This window comes from Chinchilla lanigera, unplaced genomic scaffold (genome assembly GCF_000276665.1).
Source record: "Chinchilla lanigera isolate Chin_1 unplaced genomic scaffold, ChiLan1.0 scaffold00058, whole genome shotgun sequence".
NCBI lineage: Eukaryota > Metazoa > Chordata > Mammalia > Rodentia > Chinchillidae > Chinchilla > Chinchilla lanigera.
In genome coordinates, this window is record NW_004955459.1 from 11,723,161 (window position 1) to 11,742,283 (window position 19,123).

The window sequence follows — 19,123 nt, forward strand, 5'->3', positions numbered from 1 at the left end:
GTAAAGGCTTGACTTAGTTCTCAGGGCCAGCTACTCTTAGGGCCTGTGTGGAACTAGCCATTCTAATGTCAAAAGGGGCTTTCCTTTTACTTAACCTGTGCTTGTAAACATATTTCTCAACTGTTTTCCTCCTGTGATTTTCATAGGCTTGTGTCTGTCTGCCTTCTCACCTTTAGAGGGTAAAAGGCAGCAGGAGATGTAGAAGGAGCAAGCACAGGCACCAGATATCGAATCATACAACTCTGACCTCTTCCTCCATCAGGAGGTCTCTGTCTGAGCGATTTCCCATTCCACTTGTTCTTTAAATTTTCTTTCAGTTCGCCCATTTAACCTTTATCCACGGCTGTTCCCCACTCAAAATACAGTTAGGAGCATGAAAGAGGAGAGAAGTGCTGGGATTCGTGTTAAGAGTCCCAGGACTGCAGGACATGCTGGATTTAAGGAACACATCTGCGCAGCTGGATCTCTGATTAAAGGACTTGCTCTTCCAGGGACCTAGCAGAGATTTCCACTGAATGTTAAATAAAAAATTTGAAATGGGAAAATGTACTATTTCTCTTGCTAAAGAAGATTATAGGAATCCCTTTGATTGTGTTTTCTAATCTCACACTTTATTCATAGCTTATTAACTGAGGGTCCCTGTGCTTAGTAGGATGTGAGAATTAAGTGTGACCTGATGGCTTATGGATCACACCTCCCTCACCCTTAGATAAAGGGGACCTTGAAGCTCGGAAGGGAAGAAGACACTTCTCCAAGCCAACCAGCAGCTTGGAGGTCCCATGCTGGGCCTGGCACTCTCCACTGACTGCTCTGGGCTGTGCTGGACACTGCCGCATCCAGTGGTGAGACCCAGACCTCGGGAGGACTTCTTCACTCATTTCAGCCTGGCCATGTAGCTTCACGTCCCTGTGGGAACGTGCCTGGTGACCAGCACAGCCAGCATTTTAGTTGTGTCTTGCACCATGACCGCACAGTCTGTCTTTACAATTGCTTTTCAAACTTCAAACTTTTGAGGCATGAATCATCAGTTCAGCCAGCCTCTGAGTTTACACAGATCACCAACTTTCAGGATTACCTCATCTTAGTACATCTTGTTACAGGGGATCTTACATTCAGAAAGAGCTACAGTTTAGCTTGTTAGGGTTTAATGGACAGACATTGAAGAACAGTTTAGAACCTGGAGCTCAGTGTATGGGCTTTTTGCTTTCTGTTCTCTCTTTACACATGCTGAGTGAGCATCAAGATATTTCTTAGCTCCACTGTTCTTCCCACCTCTCACACCCTTCCTGCATTAAGCTCTCAGCTTCCATCCTGTTTGCCTTTGTCAGGAAAGATATTGATTGTGCTTTCATGCTTTCAGACTCTCTCCAACGGAGGGTCGGATGGTGTGCTAACCTCTGTGATGACTCACAATGTAAGTACCTGCTCATTCTCAATATTATACTCAGAATGTGTGGCAGCTGGCTTCCCATTCTCTCAGTAGTTCCTCGTGCCTGCTTCAATAGTCTCCTCAGCCACCTCCTCATCTGTTGGGCTTTTAGGGGCACTGTACCTTTCTACAGACCTGGCTCCTCCAATGGAGACGGCCTCACCAAGGATGACCCTAATGCTCACCATTCTGGTGAGTTTTCTTCCAATCCAGGGTGCGAGCATTTTGTCTTCATAACTGAGAAGGGGAGGCTGCGCTGGTCTGTCTGTAGTAAACCTCCAGGAAAAAAAGGAAGAGGATGAGGAAAGAAAAGAAAAGGCAGGAAAGCTCTAAGTGTTGTCTTATTCAAGGTGCCTCTTCATAACCTGCCAGGAGAATAGGCCTTGGGACCCCTACAGTGAAATCTCTTGGAGGTTGGCTACAATGGAGCCCTGTGGAAGACTGTGTGTGTGTGTGTGTGTGCGCGCGCGCGCGCGCCCGTGCGCTCCTGCACGTGTGTGTAAATGCATGCAGGCTGGGGACAAGGGCACCTCTGACCTGTTCTGTAACTTTCTCTGAAGCAACAAAGCTTCCAGCCATGACTGTATCGGTGCAGTGCAGGAATAATGTCTCTTCTCCATATAAGTACTCTCCAGTGGGACATTGTAGAGTGATGGAAATGTTCTGTGTCTGCACTCATAATCACCAACTATATGTGGCTACTATATGTGGCTACCAAGCACTTGAAATGTGTGTTACAACTGAAAAACTGAAGTTCGAAAAAATTTTAGTTCATGTAAATTTATTTATTTTGTCTTTTTAAGACAGGGTCTCACTATGCAGTTCAGGCTAGCCTTGAGCTCACTTTGTAGCCCAGACTGTAGCCTGAACTCTCAGTGATCCTCCTGCCTCAGCCTCCCAAGTGCTGGGCTAACAGGCGTGTGCCACTATGCCCGGCAGTTCATGTAAATTTTTTTTTTTTTTTGGTACTGGGAATTGAACTCAGGACGTTGCACTTGCCGGGGAGGCACTTGTGCCACTGAGCTAAATCCCCAGCCCCGTTCACGTAAATTTAAATAGCTGTATGGCTAGTGGCTATTATATTGGACAAAAAACAGAAATCCAGCATCATTTTCAGAGTCATGAAAAAATTCTAACTGCCGTATCATCATTACAGACCTTTTTTTTTTGGTGTGAAGGAAGGGTACATAGGTATGAAAGTTACTTCACTTAACACTGAATTCAGCAAAGAACTCTGACCAAGGAGGAATTGTTACAACGTACTGTAAAACAGGTATACAAGGTCTCACATGAAAATAGACCTTGAATTTGATGATTTCATGAAAGAAATTTGAGGTGTTAAGATGGGGAACATACAATAATAGTCATTTTCCAAAGACTGCATGAAAAAATAAAGGTTTCCATTCCCAGATAATAATGTTTTTTTTTTTCAATTTTTAGGAAGACCTAGACAGGCGGTATAATATGGAGAAAGAGAAACTTTACAAGATCCGTTTACTACAGGTGAGTAAAAGCAAGAACAAACAATACACAGATGCATCTTAACTAGGTGTCAATGTCCTGTTACACAACTAAGAAGTCTCAGTGTGTAAGAACTAGCGAGAATAGCTAATGAGGCTTCTGTCACTCCATGATTTAAGATGTTGGTGAGAGCATCTCACATTGCTGTTACTTTCACCATCGCTAGTTTGAATTGAACTCTACCCTGGTGGAAGGTAAATATTAGGCTTGTTTTCCTTATAAAAAAATTAACTCCAATAGAGTAAATACTTGTCCCAAATCAATAAGTACGCTTCTATCCAACTAGAAGAAAGCTGCAATAAAACTAATAGCTTGTTGAAAGCCTGTGTCAGGCAGTGGCAGGGAGATGCATAAAATATGTTGCCAGGGTAGAGTGAGGAGTTGCATGTGATGGAACTTAGCATTTGAATGGAAAAAGAGGAGCCACTGATGATGTAGAAGTTTCTGACACAATGTAGATACTTGTACTGAGCAAAAGCATAGTAGAAATAAGAATGGAAATATGAATAGGAATGTTAATGAGATGTATGTAGGGGCTGCAACCAAGTAGAAATACCCAAGAAGTGATTGGTTGTTGGGTCCAACGCACAGAATTGTTTGGGTTGGAGATTTGGGTTCCCACACTGTGTAGATGAAAGCTGAAGCTTGTGCAAATGTAGATGGGCACTAAACCCTGATGAGCACATGTCAGGACAATGTGAGGAAAAAAAGAGGAGTTTGCTAATGTGGATGAGACCAGACTCTGACTGGTAGGAAATGAAAGCAGCTTCCAGAAGCTGAGCAGAGCTCCATGGAAAGGGTAGGAAGTGCTGTTGCTAGTCGGGAGAACTAGAAGTGGAGAATCATCCTTTGGGTGTGTAGCTGAGAAGGGCTACACCGACTGTCAGGAGTAGCTCAGTGGCCAGTGGCCACTGGGGAGAAGCCCAGTTTCGGTGCTTGAACTATGCCTGGAGGGGGTGGTAGAAGTTCTGCATGGCTGTCAGTGCGGTTGCTGTGAAAAGGAAGAGCAAGATTGCAGGCTGAAGGTGATATTTAAGGAAGGACATTTTTAAAAAAGTGAAGGACTTGAGCATATTTAAATGTTAATGAGGAACCAGTAGGGAGGGTAAGATTAGGTTAGATAGGTAGATAGTGAAACAAAGGTTATACATACAGTACAAAAAGTAAATAGCTGTATTATGGGGGAGTGTCAGCAATTGAAAGGATTAAACCCAAGGCCTTTGCACTGAGCTCCAGCTCCAGCTCTTCTATTTTTTTAATAGTTTTGAGTTAGGGCCTCACTAAATTGCATAAGCTGGGCTCTAACTTGCAGTTTTCTGCCTCCTAGAAAATAGTCGTATCTTATGATTCCTAAGGGAAAATCCGCCATCAGTTCTTGTGGACAAACCTAAAGTAAGGTCCCCACAGCTCTGGTCAGAGGGAAGCATGTGTTTCTCCTATGGCCCAGCCGTGTTCCTCATGAGAGGTCCGTGGTCCTCTTGCTTGGAGACATGTATTTCATAAGTGAATTAAAGGTTTGCATCTGCTGCTGGAGTTTAGCAGCCTGAGGAATGGGAGAAATGAAGGCACTGAAGAACGACAGCACTGAGAGCCCTCTGAGTCCTGAGACCATAAATCTCAGGTGGTGAGAGCAGTATGTGCGCCGAGAGACTCATTCCCACAGCAGCAGTCGCCTGTGCACCCCATACTACACTGTCCTCCACATATAGTCAGTCAGTAGGGCAGTTTCTTCTACTACCTTCCATTCGGAGGTAGTAGAAGTATCTTAGAGCTTTTCAGTCAGACTGAGAAATTTGGACTGTATTATATGGAGGCAGCAGGGTGGCATAAATTCCTGCTATCTGGGAAGCACTACTTCTATTGCCAGCCCTTACCTGCCATTAGAGGAGCTCTTTGGGGCCTGGCGGCCTCTCTGAATGGGAAGTCTATCCCATTTAGAATCTTTCCTTTCTGGTCTGTTACCGTGACGCTTACTGTGGTTCAGTTCATAGCACACCTCTCATATGGTAGAAAGTTAGAACATCAGTCAAAATCTCAGGTGGCACACTCAAGCCAAAGACAGAATTTTCTTCCTGCGTTGTAGGGCATGTGATTGAGCTCATGTGGGGTTGGGGCAATATTTTAGCCCCCAGAAGATATATAAGGCCTTTTACCAAGTAGGTTGTTTCCCTCTCCCTTTTACCTTTAGGCTCGAAGAAATCGAGAAATAGCAATTTTGCATCGCAAGATTGATGAAGTGCCCAGCCGAGCTGAGTTAATACAGTATCAGAAGAGATTCATTGAACTCTACCGCCAGAGTAGGTGCCTTGACCATACAAAATCTCAAGTCTGGGGAGAGACAGGAGGCCTGGGACTCTGTCTCACTTTAGCATGGTAGAGGACGGACCAGAGTGCAGACCACAGATGCCGCCCCAGAAAAGGGTTTCATCATCAGGCCACATTGGAATTCCAGGAACAGCACTGTGGCGCTGTCAGGCCAGTGCAGCTCTGCGAGTCGTGTGCTGAGCTAGTCCTCTTTCTGGTCAGCCACATGGGCTTCCTGAGAGCTCCCGCTCTATGTTCCTGCTTCACGTGAAGCACGGGTTTCCACTGACTGCTCCTTGCTGTAGACATTCTTGTTACTGCGACCTTGGAAGTATCATATTCACTCCATAATCCAGGGCCAGTCTCCCCTCATTCTGAATCAGTGACCACCTCTCATCAGGCTCAGAACAGCCATCAGAATTGCTGACCTTGGCTTCTCAGATGCCCTTCCTGGTTCAGGTTTGAGCATTTCCCTGCCTTGAGTTCAGGTTCCACTTCTTACATCTCACGTGGTGAGCAGCCTGAGCTTTCAGCCAGTCTTCAGACATGACTCACATGGTTAGAGACAGGGTATTGATATTGACAGTTTTCACCAGAAAGTAGTTTTTTGCCTTAACCTAAATCTTGACCATTAACTTTTCTTTTCCTGCTTGAAAGCTTTTAACAGTAGTAATACCTTGCATCCATATATTTCAAAGTGAATTCCACACAATAAAGTCATTTGTTAAAGGCATCTTTACACCAAAGCCATTTTCAAGCAAACACCAATTTTTATTACTATTGTGAAATATCCTCAACTCCAACCCAGTTCTTGAGCCAAATGGGGGAATGGTGACTGGTTCATTTATGTCAGTGGTTTATGACTGACTGTGCAGTGCCATCACCTGGGTCCCACCTGCATGCATTCCCTTTTAATTGGTGCTGAGCCTTTAAAACTTTACAAGGTGATTGCGTTTGTACACCCTGAGGTTTCCCAGCCCAGATACACCTGAATCTGACATTATGCTTCACTGGTGAAAGAGTGTTGAGGTCAGTTTATTAACTGTTAGTACTCATGCACTGACTTCTTTCCATTTATAGTTTCAGCAGTACACAAAGAAACCAAGCAGTTCTTCACTTTATATAATACCCTGGATGACAAAAAGGTTTATTTGGAAAAAGAGGTAAGAACTTTTATGAAAAGAAAATAATTTAATGAGAAAAGCAGTTGACTCCAGGAACTTCAAATGGACTTACGCCTGGATGGATACATTCAGTATAAGTAGATAAAGAGTGCCTTTTGTATGCCAAGGATTCATCACCAGAAAGTGCAGATTCTTGGGGGCTCCGTTGTCTGAGGTGAAGTGAGGCTGGTGGATGGCTTTTTTGTAGTGCTTGTGAGAAATGCCATCGTGAGAAGAGATACACTGTGAACTCTGGAGCTGGGGAAATTAGAGTTTTCAAAGAAGGGAGGAACCTGCTGAATGAAGTGGTGGTAAGTGAGTGGTCTTTTATAGCTTAGGTGGAGAAAGTGGTTGTTTAGTCATCAGTGGCAGGCAAGGACATGAAAGAAAAAAATAAAATTCGGAGCAGAAAGAAAGAGTTGACATGGGAACTGGAACCTCCTCCATGTTACTCTGACCCCCCCACTCAGGTTAAAGCCACTCGTTATTTAGGGCTCCTTGTAGCAGATGCAGATGGTCAGGGCAGGATACACAGCTATGTTTAATGGTAAAGGACCGTCTGGATGGTCCTTACAACAGCACTGTGTAGTGAGGGGAGTGCAGCCTTGGGGCTGTATTTGAACTTCAGTTTGGCCTCATTTTCCTTACCTCTAAAATGAGGGTCACACTGCACATACTGATGCACATGAGGGTGATTATGATCAGAGAGAAAGACGAAATAGAAGATCCTTGCATATGGTAGTGTCTCAATACGTATTAATTCCTATACGTCCCATACCTTAAGGCTGATAGACCTTTACCTACAATAATGAAAGCACTTTTGTAAGTACGTTAACATGTAAGAACAGTATTACAGATGCACTTGCTACCTGAACTCAAATCACAGCATCTGTAATTTTTGTCACCTGTGTTGCCTTTTGTAAGTCAAATCAAACTTTTTGAGGAGGGGTTAAGTTTTATGTTTCTCTTTATCCAGGCCTTGCACAAGAAGTACATAACAGACATGTGATAAATGTTTGAATAAATAAGTACATTTGATGAAATTTGTGTCAGAACCGGGGGACAGCTCTGCCCCACACCCTGGACTTCCTCCCCAGGAGGCAAAGGCTTCCCAGCCCTCCCTTAGGGATGGGCTAGCTCCTTCTCAGAAGCCTTGAACTAAAGTTGTTATATTCTTCTAACAGTTATAGTACTGGTCAGGGATGGGGGAGACTGAACTGAGTTTTAAATTCTAAGCTATATTTACACAGAACTTGGCATTTGACAGGTATATTTTATTCTAGATGCATTTATGCCTGTGACAGTTTAGTGTAAAACCTCTCTTTGGAGTATTAAGGACAAGAATATTTTTTCCACATTGTAGACTGTGGAGCTGAAATTCACGTATGGAACTGTTGAATAAATTTGCTGCCAGAGGAGTCTAGACTCGGAGCTCTTCTTGGGATATATTGCTGGGATGCATCACTGAGGCTTCTACCGTGGGGACTAAGGAAGGCCCATGGAAATGGGGCCATGAAAGACGGATTCCCTCAGAGGCTGTCAGAACTAACCAGGAGCAGGAGAATTCTGAGGAAGGGTCTAGGATAGGTACTGTGTTCTTAGTCTCTCTTGCAACTAACTCCCTCTGTGCCAGCAGCCCTGAAAACAAAGTGTGGTATTCGACAGTATAGAAACTGGCTGTAATAGTGGCTTTCCAAAGAGCTCTGGGATTAACTTAGCATCTGCTCAGCTGGCATTTAGGATCCTTCAAAGACCTTTCCTCCTATATCCTGTGGTAATGCATAATAGGAAAAGAAGTGTCCCATGAGTACATGGGTATTTCCTGGGGAAAACTGTGGGACTAAGAACATGTTCCTCTATTCTTCCATGTTACTTTAATCTGCATAAATAAAGTATGTGCTCCTTTTGGAAACAGTATCTGGAGAGGAGGCAAGCTTCCTGTGATTGAGTGTGAGGATCTTTTAGTCTTTCACTTAAGAGTTTCATTTTTTTGTTTTTATTTCCCCAGATTAGTCTACTCAATTCAATTCATGAGAACTTCTCACAGTAAGTACTGTCCATCCTTCTTGTAAATACTCTGGTCAGCCCTGCCCTTTGTGTTCATCCACCTCGCATTCCCATACTGTGACCAAGAAAGGTAGACCCATGGTGTAATGCCAGGAATGTAATTCTGACACTTTCTCCCTGTCTGCTGAGGGCAGATGTATCTTGGCTTACATTCCTTGAGTTCTTGCAAAAATATAATGATTAGAGTAAATTTTTAAAACTCCAAGAAAGAACTCAGTTGAAAAGGTTAACTTCCAAATAATTTGACTTGCCTAGCTACTCTAATCTCTGTATATCCATTTGATCTTGGTAAGGTCTGAGTAATACTCTCTGTTCCTGAGCTTTAAAATTTATATAATGAAAGCTGTATAACCTGTAAAAGATTTTTAAGCCTTGCAGTAGGTTTTATTTTTAAGTTATTGGACATTGTTTAAAGTACTTTGTTCAGATATGAATTATTTTCCTCCAAAAGTTGGATGGGAGGCCCATCTGTACCCAGATTATATGAGTCTTCAAACATATCCCTGCTAGACCATCCCAGCCACCTTCCCAGCGGCCCAGGGCTGGCTCCCTAGATACCAGGTTTTCTTTCCGGCACAAACTTCTTCTGACCCTTGGCAGATGAGCAGGGACACATTAAGGATGAGACCTTTATGAATTACAAGTTGTAGGTTTTAATTAGATTTCTAATTAAAAACAAAATCGTGACTACGCAGGTCCCTGGTAAGGTTTGGATTCAGTTAGCACCTTCCAGTCTTGTGGCATTTCTAACCCTGGAGCTTTATTTTCCTTTTCTGATAATTGAGAGAGCCAGCAATTTGAAGGTCTTTGTGAAGAGTTCTGTTCTGTCCACCATCCCCTTGGAAGAATTCTCAGTCCCTATATGTGCTTTTGTCCTCACTTTATAGAGCTGGAGGGGAGGAATAAATGTGTTGGCACATCAGGTAATCTACTATTTTAGCTGCTGCTTCTAGCAATAAGACTGAGGTGCTCAAGCCCTGGTGTTAGGAACACTAAGAACACTTGTACAAATCCTGAGCAGTGTCTTCGAATTCTCAGATTTTTAAAAACTAAACTGATGTCATGTTTTAAGTAGTACATGCCATAATTTAAGGTAAATAATATCTGTTTTTTATAGTCTTTTTTTAAAGAAACCACATATTGGTTAAGAAAGCTGTAAAATAGCGTAGGAAATAAAAGATTAATAGTTAGTAGACCAGGCTGATTTTCATGCCTTCTCAGAAGTTTAGAATTCTTAATTCCCTGGGCTCCAGGAGCTCCTATGTGTCCATTGTTCTTTGCAGAGGCCACCTACTCTTAGACCACAGTCTGGATATGGGGCTGCTTCCTTCTTTTCTCCCCTCTCCCTGTGTGCTGACTGTACCCCTGCTGTTCTTTCAGAGCCATGGCCTCTTCTGCTGCCCGGGATCAGTTTTTACGTCAGATGGAACAGATCGTAGAAGGAATTAAGCAAAGTAGGATGAAGGTCAGCTGACTTCTTTTCTGTATTACAACAGTTCTGTGGGGGTCGGTAAGTGGAGTGGAGTGTGTTTTCCATCCTGGCGACACTCCTTTGTCCCACGAGGTAACTGACTTTGCAGGAGTAAAACCTGCACAAGGCTGCCTGCACTGAGAGGTTCAAAGGCTGCTGTTGTCGGTGGCTCCCTCATATTGAACATCCATGGATCCTCCCATGTGAATATTGCTACTCTATATTATAGCTGCTATATTATAGCATCTTTCCCCAGCTAGCTTCCTCTCTTGGCTAGTCATTTCTTCACTGGATCTCCTCTTCATGACATTCTTTCACTAGCGCTTCATTCTTTAAAAGTCTTGGGATCTAGAGCATTTTGGTTTTCAAGAACATCCCTATAAAAAAGGCAAATAATCAGTGAACTGATTTCTACTAGCGTGAGAGGAAATTGAACCTTAAAAGTCAGAAGAGAATGGAGAGGAGCCTTCAAGGGGTATAGCATCCCACAGAGCTTTGCAGGGCGCTACTGAGTCCTTACCTGTATAGAACCTAGTGTGGGCCCACTTTATCAATAGGAAGGTGGACTTGCTAACACCTTAAACTGATGTCATACACAGAGCTATAGTTTCCTACCATATTTCCACACAAATCCTAATGAGTACTTCTAAATATCTTTTGCTTTTGGTCCCATGGAAAAAAAGGTAACAGATTGTAATGGTCCTTAGACTAAACAGTAAAATCCTGTGGGGACTTAAAGTGTTTCATCTCATGGTCTTGACACACAGTGCTTCAGTGAGTTCAGTATGTAAACACATGAAAAAAAGAATTGCCTGTAGGTCCTGTCATTCTGAAAGAATCCTTCATAAGACAGGTTGCGTGTAACCTCATCTCATGAGGATGAGTTAAGGGTAAAAAGTGCTCCATATTTCTTTCCTTGTAGAAAAAATGTCATTAGTATTCTCATTAATTACTTCAATGAAATAATGTTAAAAGGAGAAGAAAATACATATCACTAGTGAAAGGCATAATTGCTCCCACTAGTCAGCCACAAAAATGACAGCAAACATGAGTGAGCACTTGCCAGTTACATGTTAGGCAGGATAGAATAAATCGAGTCCTTTCTTGATGATCTGGGGTATGAGGCAGATGGTACCTGACTGCCCACATTCCAGTGACAACCCAGATCTCTGTGGTGGGCAGTTTCTACACTGCTACTGCTTCTCCTCAGGGAGCTGTCCTTGATCCTGTGAAAAAACAGCAGGAATTTACTGGGCTTTGTTCCTTCTGTTACCCCTTCCTGTTCCAAGGGAAAAAAAAAGGCATGACCCCTTCATTCTCTCTACCTTCCCAGCCCCATGCTGTTGGCACCTCAGTGCTGGCCAGTGAAGGGCACTGCCATGGTGTCTCTGTCTCCTCCATGATGGTGACACCTGTAGGTGAGGGGAATCAGGGCAAAGCAGGCTCTCTCAGGTCTGTGTCCTCTGGCTGATCTAGCACTTGCCCTGTGGTGGGCACTCAGGAACTATTTGTTGAATGAGTGAATTCATTCAGTGAACTTTAAAAGCAGTACTAAAATAGGGTTCCATATAGGGTTTCAATATTTATTGGCACGTGGCGTGGAATCAGCTGGTCTCCTTTGAGCAGCAGCATTCATTTGAATGGATGTCATGTTGGTTTAAAAGAAAAAGAAAAGAAAAACATAACCTTCCCTCTAATGGTGCCATGATGGGTTTTATTCCCATGGATGTGACAGGTGAGTCTGTGTCCTCCCAAAAACAGATTCACCCCAGAATTGGTGGGTTCAGGCTGGAACAGGAGTGTAGACTACCACTGGGTATAGGTGATAGGACAGGTGTATATGTTCTATCTGAGGACTTTGAGCAAAGAGGGAATCATGTTAGTAGGACTTTAGACATTACCCGGAGGAAGTATAATCTCTGGATCTCGGGAATACCATGAGTAAGTGCTCAGCAAAAGAGCCCTGGAGTTCCTGAGCTGGGTAAGAAGAGGTGATGAGTAAGAGGTAGGAATGGTTTGAAAAGGTAAAGGGGTATTAACTAAGGCGAATATGAAAATATTCAGAAATGCAGAATGAGAGAAAGGTCCTGTTCTGAAAAGGGGAGACTATTATGCTCTCTGTTGCATTAAATGTTAAGAAAAGTTGCCTTGATGGAATAGCTACTAAGAACCAAATTATGTGTCATTTGCTTAACATTTAATAGCACGTGTTCTTCATAGCAAAACCTGTGATCTAGGTATAAAATGCTGATTTTACAGCTAAGGAGGACCTGTTGCTCAGAAATTGAAATAGTCTATCCACGATCTATAGAATAGAACAGCTATGATTTGTACCCTATCCTCTGGCCTCAAGTTCATACCCTTACTACACTGCCACACTCTCTTGTAGTGAGTCCTGGATAAATTCATAACTCAAGTGCATTGTTCTCATCACTAGAACATAGTTGATCATGAACAAATTTTTGCTAAAGCACTGAGAAAAAAGGAGAGGCCTGGGCTAGAGCCACCTATTGTGTTAAATAAGAGGGAGGGACCTGGCTGTGAGGCCCTACCTCAGGAAATGTCTGGTGGCTTGGGGAACTGGGGTCCATAGAGGAACAGCAGGGGGAGTAGTAACTGGCCAGTGCTAGTGATACAGGGGCAGCCTCTGGCCCTGAGTACAGGATGGCACCATCGGCATTCCCCACGGGGGACTGCCTACTTTGGGAAGACCTGGGCAAAGGTGGATTCCATGCTGGAATCCTAGCGTAGGGTACAGCAGGGTCCCTGTGCTATTTGGTGTCCATGTGCAGACCCATGGAAAGAGGAGAGCAGAATCAGACTTAGGAGCCAGATACAGAGTCCAGATTGGACCATAAGTGCCTATGAGAGCTGGACCCCTCCAACAGTGTTGGGATAGATCTTGGGGATGCCAGGTTACATTTTACTTTTAAGGTCGACAGAGGCCTTCGGTATAAGTAGTGAAGATAACTACTAAGGTGTAACCAGTTGACTTGTAACTTGTGCTTACTAACTATAAATTCCCTTTCAAAATCACTGTCAAGGGCTGGGGATATAGCTCAGTGGCACAGAGCCTGCCTGGCAAGCACACAGTCTTGAGTTCAATTGTCAGTACCAAAATCACCATCACGCATGAGTGAAGCCAGGGGAGGTATCACTCATGATTCATTCAACAAGCACCAGGTCTGCAACATAACTTTTTCTGCTCTCTTTTTTCTGGCTGACTGATGTTCTGAGTTTATCTTTAGAAAATATAGCATATACCTCTGCCAGCATTCTTCCATTGCCCTTTGATCTGAAGAAGCCATGTGCCCACCCCATACCTGTTCAGTTTTCTTTAGAGAAATGATAGCACCTGAGAATTTTAACATGTGTCTATTAGATGCTGGTTTAATGTGAGTCTGTAAATGTACACTGTGAGATCAGGATATTGCCTTATTCACTGCTATCTTTAGGTATTCTGCAGGTATTCAGTCAATGTTTGTTGAGTGAATAAACTCACTTTAGAAAACCTCTTTAAGTCAAAGTCTAGACTCTGCTTGTGAGAGCAGAATCCTGGAAAAACCACTATTCTTTATCTGTAGAAAGGTGGGTAAGTAAGCAGTGATCAGACACATTGTACAGTTTTAAAAATTATAATTATATACAGTTTGCTACATGGAATTAGTCACAAGTGAAAAGACAGTTTTATCATATAATGCACAGTTATTTAAATTAGGATTTCTTAACCTCAACACAAATTATATTCTGGGCCAGAGAATTCTTTGTGGTGGTGTTATTCTCTGCAATGTAGGATGGTTAGCTATCGGGTTAATAATATCCCTAAGTTATTGTGGGCTGATCAGGTCCACAATCTCCCAAACAAGTGTATGGCAAAGGCTAAATAAAAAGAGGCACAAGGAATGATTTCAGGGCTCCAGGAGGATCAGAGCCCTCTCACAGAATTCGAGATTGTCTTAGGGCTTCTAAGACCTTCTCCGGGTGGCCTGTATTTGTTTTGTTATCAGAAGAAGGGAGGGGAGTACTCAAGAAGAGCAGAATCAAAGACTACTCCAAGTAAGGTCCTAAGTTAATCTACCCAGGAGTGAGACACAAGTCCTGCTCAGGGTGGTTTCATAGTGGTGTCCATCACTTGGCAGCATCTTTGTCCCCACTCAGTGATACCAGGAGCACCTCCTCATTGTTAGGACAACCAAAACTTCCTCTGAACACTGCCATATGCCCTCTGAGGGCAAAAGCCCCCAGTTGAGAATTGCCACTATTGCAAGTTCTGTTCATTGTGAAGTTGTTTGTAGTGACAAAAAACAATTGTTATGGGTTAATGTTCATTAATGGAGTTTCCTGAATAAATTATAGAATCTCTGTGTAATGTACAGATAATTCAGCTAACCTCAAAAATTTGTAGATGTGAGGTACTGGCAGGGAATCCATGAAAATGTTAATGGTTGCCATTTGTGTGCTGCCAGTGACCTTTGTCAGAATGCCTTTTTGTCACCCACCATTTCCCAAAATGTTTTTAACAGATGGAGAAGAAGAAGCAAGAGAACAAAATGAGAAGAGACCAGTTGAACGACCAGTACTTGGAATTGCTAGAAAAGCAGAGACTATACTTTAAGACTGTGAAAGAGTTCAAAGAGGTAAGAGTAAGCTTGCTTAGGGCATGTTAAGGTGCAAGTGAGATTTATGTTCACCTCAACATGAGCCTTTCAAAGCTGGAGCAGGGGTTTTTTGTTTGTTTTCATTTTTATTTTGGTCTTGTTTTTTTCTTGTTGTGATGAGAAGGAGCAAGTTGGTGGTGTGATCTGCCAGGACAGTGTAGCATCTAGGTAGTTGAAGATTGCATTGTTCTCTGGCTCATCTTTGGGGTCTGCAGTAGTACCTCAGTTCATGAACGCTTGTGTTTGCAAACAGTTCAGTTTGCATATAAAAGCATCCGGCAAAATCTTATTTCTGTTTGCAAACTCTACATCGAGTGACGAGCACAACCATGGCCATCGTCACCACACAAACATAAACACAGCCATCTTCCTCAAAATCATAAAACAAATTAAGTTCATAAACTGAGATACCACTCTAGTCAGATGTTCTGAGGCACATCAAATCTTTATTTTCATTTTCCTAACATTTAGAAAACCTGTTAAACTCAGAAGTATAATGGCTTCTTTACTTCACATCAAGGTCCATTTGGAAAGCGTTTCCTATGGGTTTACATAGAGAAACCAACTAACAAATACTTGCTCTCTCGTTTTTTGTGTTAAAATGTGCCTTTCTTTTTAAAAAATAATGGTGTTGGTTTACATAGACTGACTCCTGTCAGTCTCAGCATGGGGATGGGCCTGGAGAATGCAAGTAAGAAGAGAGAAAATTCTGAAATGTGGCAGGGTTGGGTGTAAATCTTGCCTTTCCCACTTAGCAGCTGTGCCCTTTGGCAGTGATCCAGTCCTTGTGCCCAAACTATCTCCCTGGTGGTTCTGTGGATCAGATGGGAGAGAAAGAAAACATCCAGCACTGTGACTGGCACCTACTAACACCCAGCATCCAACTGAATTTTGTTTGTTCCCCGCCTTTTTTCCTCCCTTCATTTGGATATGGGGTATCTTCATTTTTCCAGAAAGAAAAGTGACTGCCTTTTTATTTGATTTTCACAAAGAGAGAGACAGGCAGACTGCATTTTCTTACATACCAGGGTCTCAGCAGGTTTATTTCCGGGAACTCCTTCCATACTCCTGACCTAAATCCATGAGATTTTGGTGAGGTCAGAGGCTGCTGAAAATACAGAAGAGTTAGGAGGTAGGTTTCCTCCTGGTGCTTGAGCTAAGGAATAAGAAATGTAATCTTCTATGGCAGTAATTTTGTTCCTATTTATTTTTTAAGATGCTCTGTCTTCCGTCCCTCCCCATCTTTCCGTTTTCTACTTGTCCTGTCCCCTTTTTATGTGTGATTTTTAACTTTTGGGAATCACAACCACAGGCATTTCAAAATCACACATCCTTTTAAATATTCTCCCAGCTCCTGCTGTGCTCTAGGCATAAACCAAGTTGTAAAATAGATCCAGTTGCTGTCCTCAAGGAGCCTACATTGTGGTGGGAGAGAAACATAAGAAGTGAAAGAATAAAAACAAACAGAAATTATAGTAGAAAAGATACACCAAATAATTTCAGAGAGTGCCATGTGAGGGAACCAATTCAGATGGCGTAGTCAGGGAAGGATTCTGTAGACTGAATAGAACTCAGGCTTAGAAGAGCCAGAGCATGTGTGAAAGCAAGACCAACCTAGTTAGGAGGAAGCATCGGGCATTCTTGGCCAAGGAATGGTTGGCAAAGAAGTTTGAGCTGAAATCTCAGTTGAGCCAGTGAGGAAGCTGGCAGGGAACAAATGGGACATGCTGCTACCCTCTGTAGTGCTTTCTTCCCTTTAACCCAAATAACTCAAGAAGAGAAAAGGCTGAGAGAGAAGAATTACATTTCAGATGTTGCTTAGACATGCCAGCACTGCCCTTTTGACAGTGTGGAAACAAAAGGCAAGTGGTAGAGGATACGTACAAGCTCTCAGAGTCAAAGCAAATAAAAACAAAATGGGAAAGCACATGCTTGCACTGCAGGCTCTCGGAGATGAAGGCTTAGCGTGACCCTGAAGGAAAATGATCCTCTCAAGTTACTGAGCTTCAACATTCCCTGTGACCCCACTACACAGGCCAGCTATTATCACTCAGAGACCAGGTCCTCAAAACCAGATGCTTGCCTATGCCTAAGTTCTCTTCAGTCCAAAGCAGGGGTGTGGGTGGGATTATATAATTTTCTTACACAATTTATTTAAATATGTTTTACCTTTTAAAATACTTGCTCTCTTGTTTTTTGTGTTAAAATGTGCCTTTCTTTTTAAAAAATAATGGTGTTGGTTATCTTTTTTTTTTTTTTTTTAACATTTTACTTGGCAAAAAATTTAAATTGGCAACCACTTGTCAGCGTTCCAGAATCTTAAATTTTCTCCCTCTAGCTCCACTGAGATAATTTGGGGCCACCATAAGTAGTGAGGAGGAGTTGGCTATGGGGCTTTCTAGCTATTCCCAATCTTTACCCATACTTTCAGCCAAAGTGATTATGCTGTTCTTCTGTTTCATACATAGAATCCAGATTATGATCTCCTTTGTGGTAGAAAGAGTTGAAAAGTCAGATTCTTATCCCAGGTGGTGTTTTCTCTCGAAGCCTCTCTGCTCTGTACTCTTTACCTGCCTCTCCCCTGCCTGTTCAGCCTTCTATTTCTGTATTTTGACTTCTCGCCTCATCCTGGCCCCCTAGCACTTGTAATGGACAGTAATTCTTCATGCAAAGATGACAGTATTGTCATCTAAAACATGGGCTTTTGCCACTTTCACAGTCGTGTTTACCAGGTTTAGTTTAATCCACATTAATTGAGCACCACTGACACCCCATGAAATCTCTTTAGATACCATTTACACTCTCATCCTGCTCCTGGCCACCTCTGATACAAACACCTTTTTGGTTAGAAATACTGGGTTTTCTCTAAAAACGCTATTAACTTGCTCGTTCTAGGAGAGTTCATTAATTACAAATCTGTCAGGAGATAGCACACATTGTACCCTGAAATCACCTAAATCACTGTACTGTATTGATTGTGTCGCTAAACCAGCTTCCAAAAAGGTCATAAAACTAAGATTTAAATTGTAGAATGGGACTGAGTGCAGACCCTATGTTTTTATGGTGTTACCTTGGAGACATAATCTTGAGTGAGCTGAGCTCACTGTCTAGTACTGTATCTGGTACATAGTGGACTGGTGGTCTTCAGCAGGAAAGAACAGGAAAGAGGCATGGTGGTCTCAGCAGGAAAGAGACAGAGGAGATGACACATTTTCCCTCTTCTGGAAAGAAATACGTAAGGGGACCTTTTCATATTTACTTTGAAGAAGTGAACGATAACTTCTGTAGTCTACCAAAAGGTTTCAGGGAGAGTTCATGCAATTTAATCAGTGCTCACACATAGCAGGTGACAGCTTAGGATATTTTTACTGAAAAAAACTCAAGCAAACACAATTTCATTGTGATGCAATATGAATTACCCATGGTGGGGGACTTTTATGGTAGAAGTATTTTTATGCTGCTGAATTGTTTTTGCTTCATTTGAAAAATGAGGTAGAGTGACAGTTGACTCTTACTTAGTGTTCTGTATTTTATTATGAAAATCTCCAAAAATACACAAAAGTAGAAACATATAGCAATAAATGGTATAAATACCTGTTTTTATTCCATCTCTTCCTCTTTTCATTCATGTTTTTAAGTGGAGTACCCCCCAGGCAAATCTCAAAAATTCATTTTAAAACTTTTTTATTTTTGTAATACAACAAATGGACCCCAGTATCACCTCATTTCTTTTGCAAACCCCATAAAACATTAACCACCTCTCCCTCTGTAAGAAAAAGTGCATGAAAGGAATCAGAGCACCCTGCTTCTGACAGTCTGACAGAAGAATCCGTGCTCCCTCAGCCTAGGAGCCCAGCTATTCCCAGCTTTCCAAGTAGAAGATAAATCTAAATCCTGGAGATGAACCAGCACTTGTCTTAGGGAAGCCACGGTCCAGGGTCACTGAAGCAGTGCTTTCACCGTGACCAGAAGAGCACGGGGCCTCCAGAGACCTGGGAGCTTAGCCCAGGGAGATGGGAAACTGGTGGTCTTCGATGCAGAAGGTTCAGGGGTAAAAGGAAATTTTTCTCCCATAGTAAATGGGTCTCCTTAGCCTGGTGTGGTGCATGCCTGTAATCCCAGCACTCGGGAAGCTAAGGCAGGAGGATCATTGCAAGTTTGAGACCACCTGGGCTACAAAGTGAGCTCAAGGACAGCCTGAAATACATAGCAAGACCCTGTCTCAGAAAGACAAAAAGAAAAAGTAATTGGTTCTTCAGGAAAGTGCCTCTTTGATCACTGCCACATCTGGTCCTGTGGATTGGGTTGGGATTGTTGGGAGTTTCCTAGTGAATAGAAGTATTGAGCCATAAGGGCAGTGAAAGTAAGGGTGTTGGAAAGTGCATAGTGAGATTTTCAAAGGAACGACAAAATAATGCAGAGGTGATGTTATGGCTTGTGTTTAGATGTACCCCTAAAGCCTCATGTCGTAGGAGGGACTTTTTCAGAGGTGGCTGGATCTAGAGTGTGT

At 42.7% G+C, this 19,123-nt stretch overlaps 1 protein-coding gene across 2 annotated transcripts in view; it reads left to right on the forward strand.

Moving 5' to 3' along the window:
* Ccdc93 (coiled-coil domain containing 93) overlaps positions 1-19,123 on the forward strand; it is a 79,723-nt gene that overhangs the window by 54,556 nt on the left and 6,044 nt on the right. For both annotated transcript variants that reach the window (XM_005397689.2, XM_005397691.2), the window contains exons 17-23: positions 1,361-1,414; positions 2,870-2,932; positions 5,139-5,247; positions 6,335-6,417; positions 8,426-8,463; positions 9,865-9,949; positions 14,479-14,592. In XM_005397689.2, the coding sequence (XP_005397746.1) occupies positions 1,361-1,414; positions 2,870-2,932; positions 5,139-5,247; positions 6,335-6,417; positions 8,426-8,463; positions 9,865-9,949; positions 14,479-14,592 (546 nt within the window). The remainder of the gene's footprint in view (positions 1-1,360; positions 1,415-2,869; positions 2,933-5,138; positions 5,248-6,334; positions 6,418-8,425; positions 8,464-9,864; positions 9,950-14,478; positions 14,593-19,123) is intronic.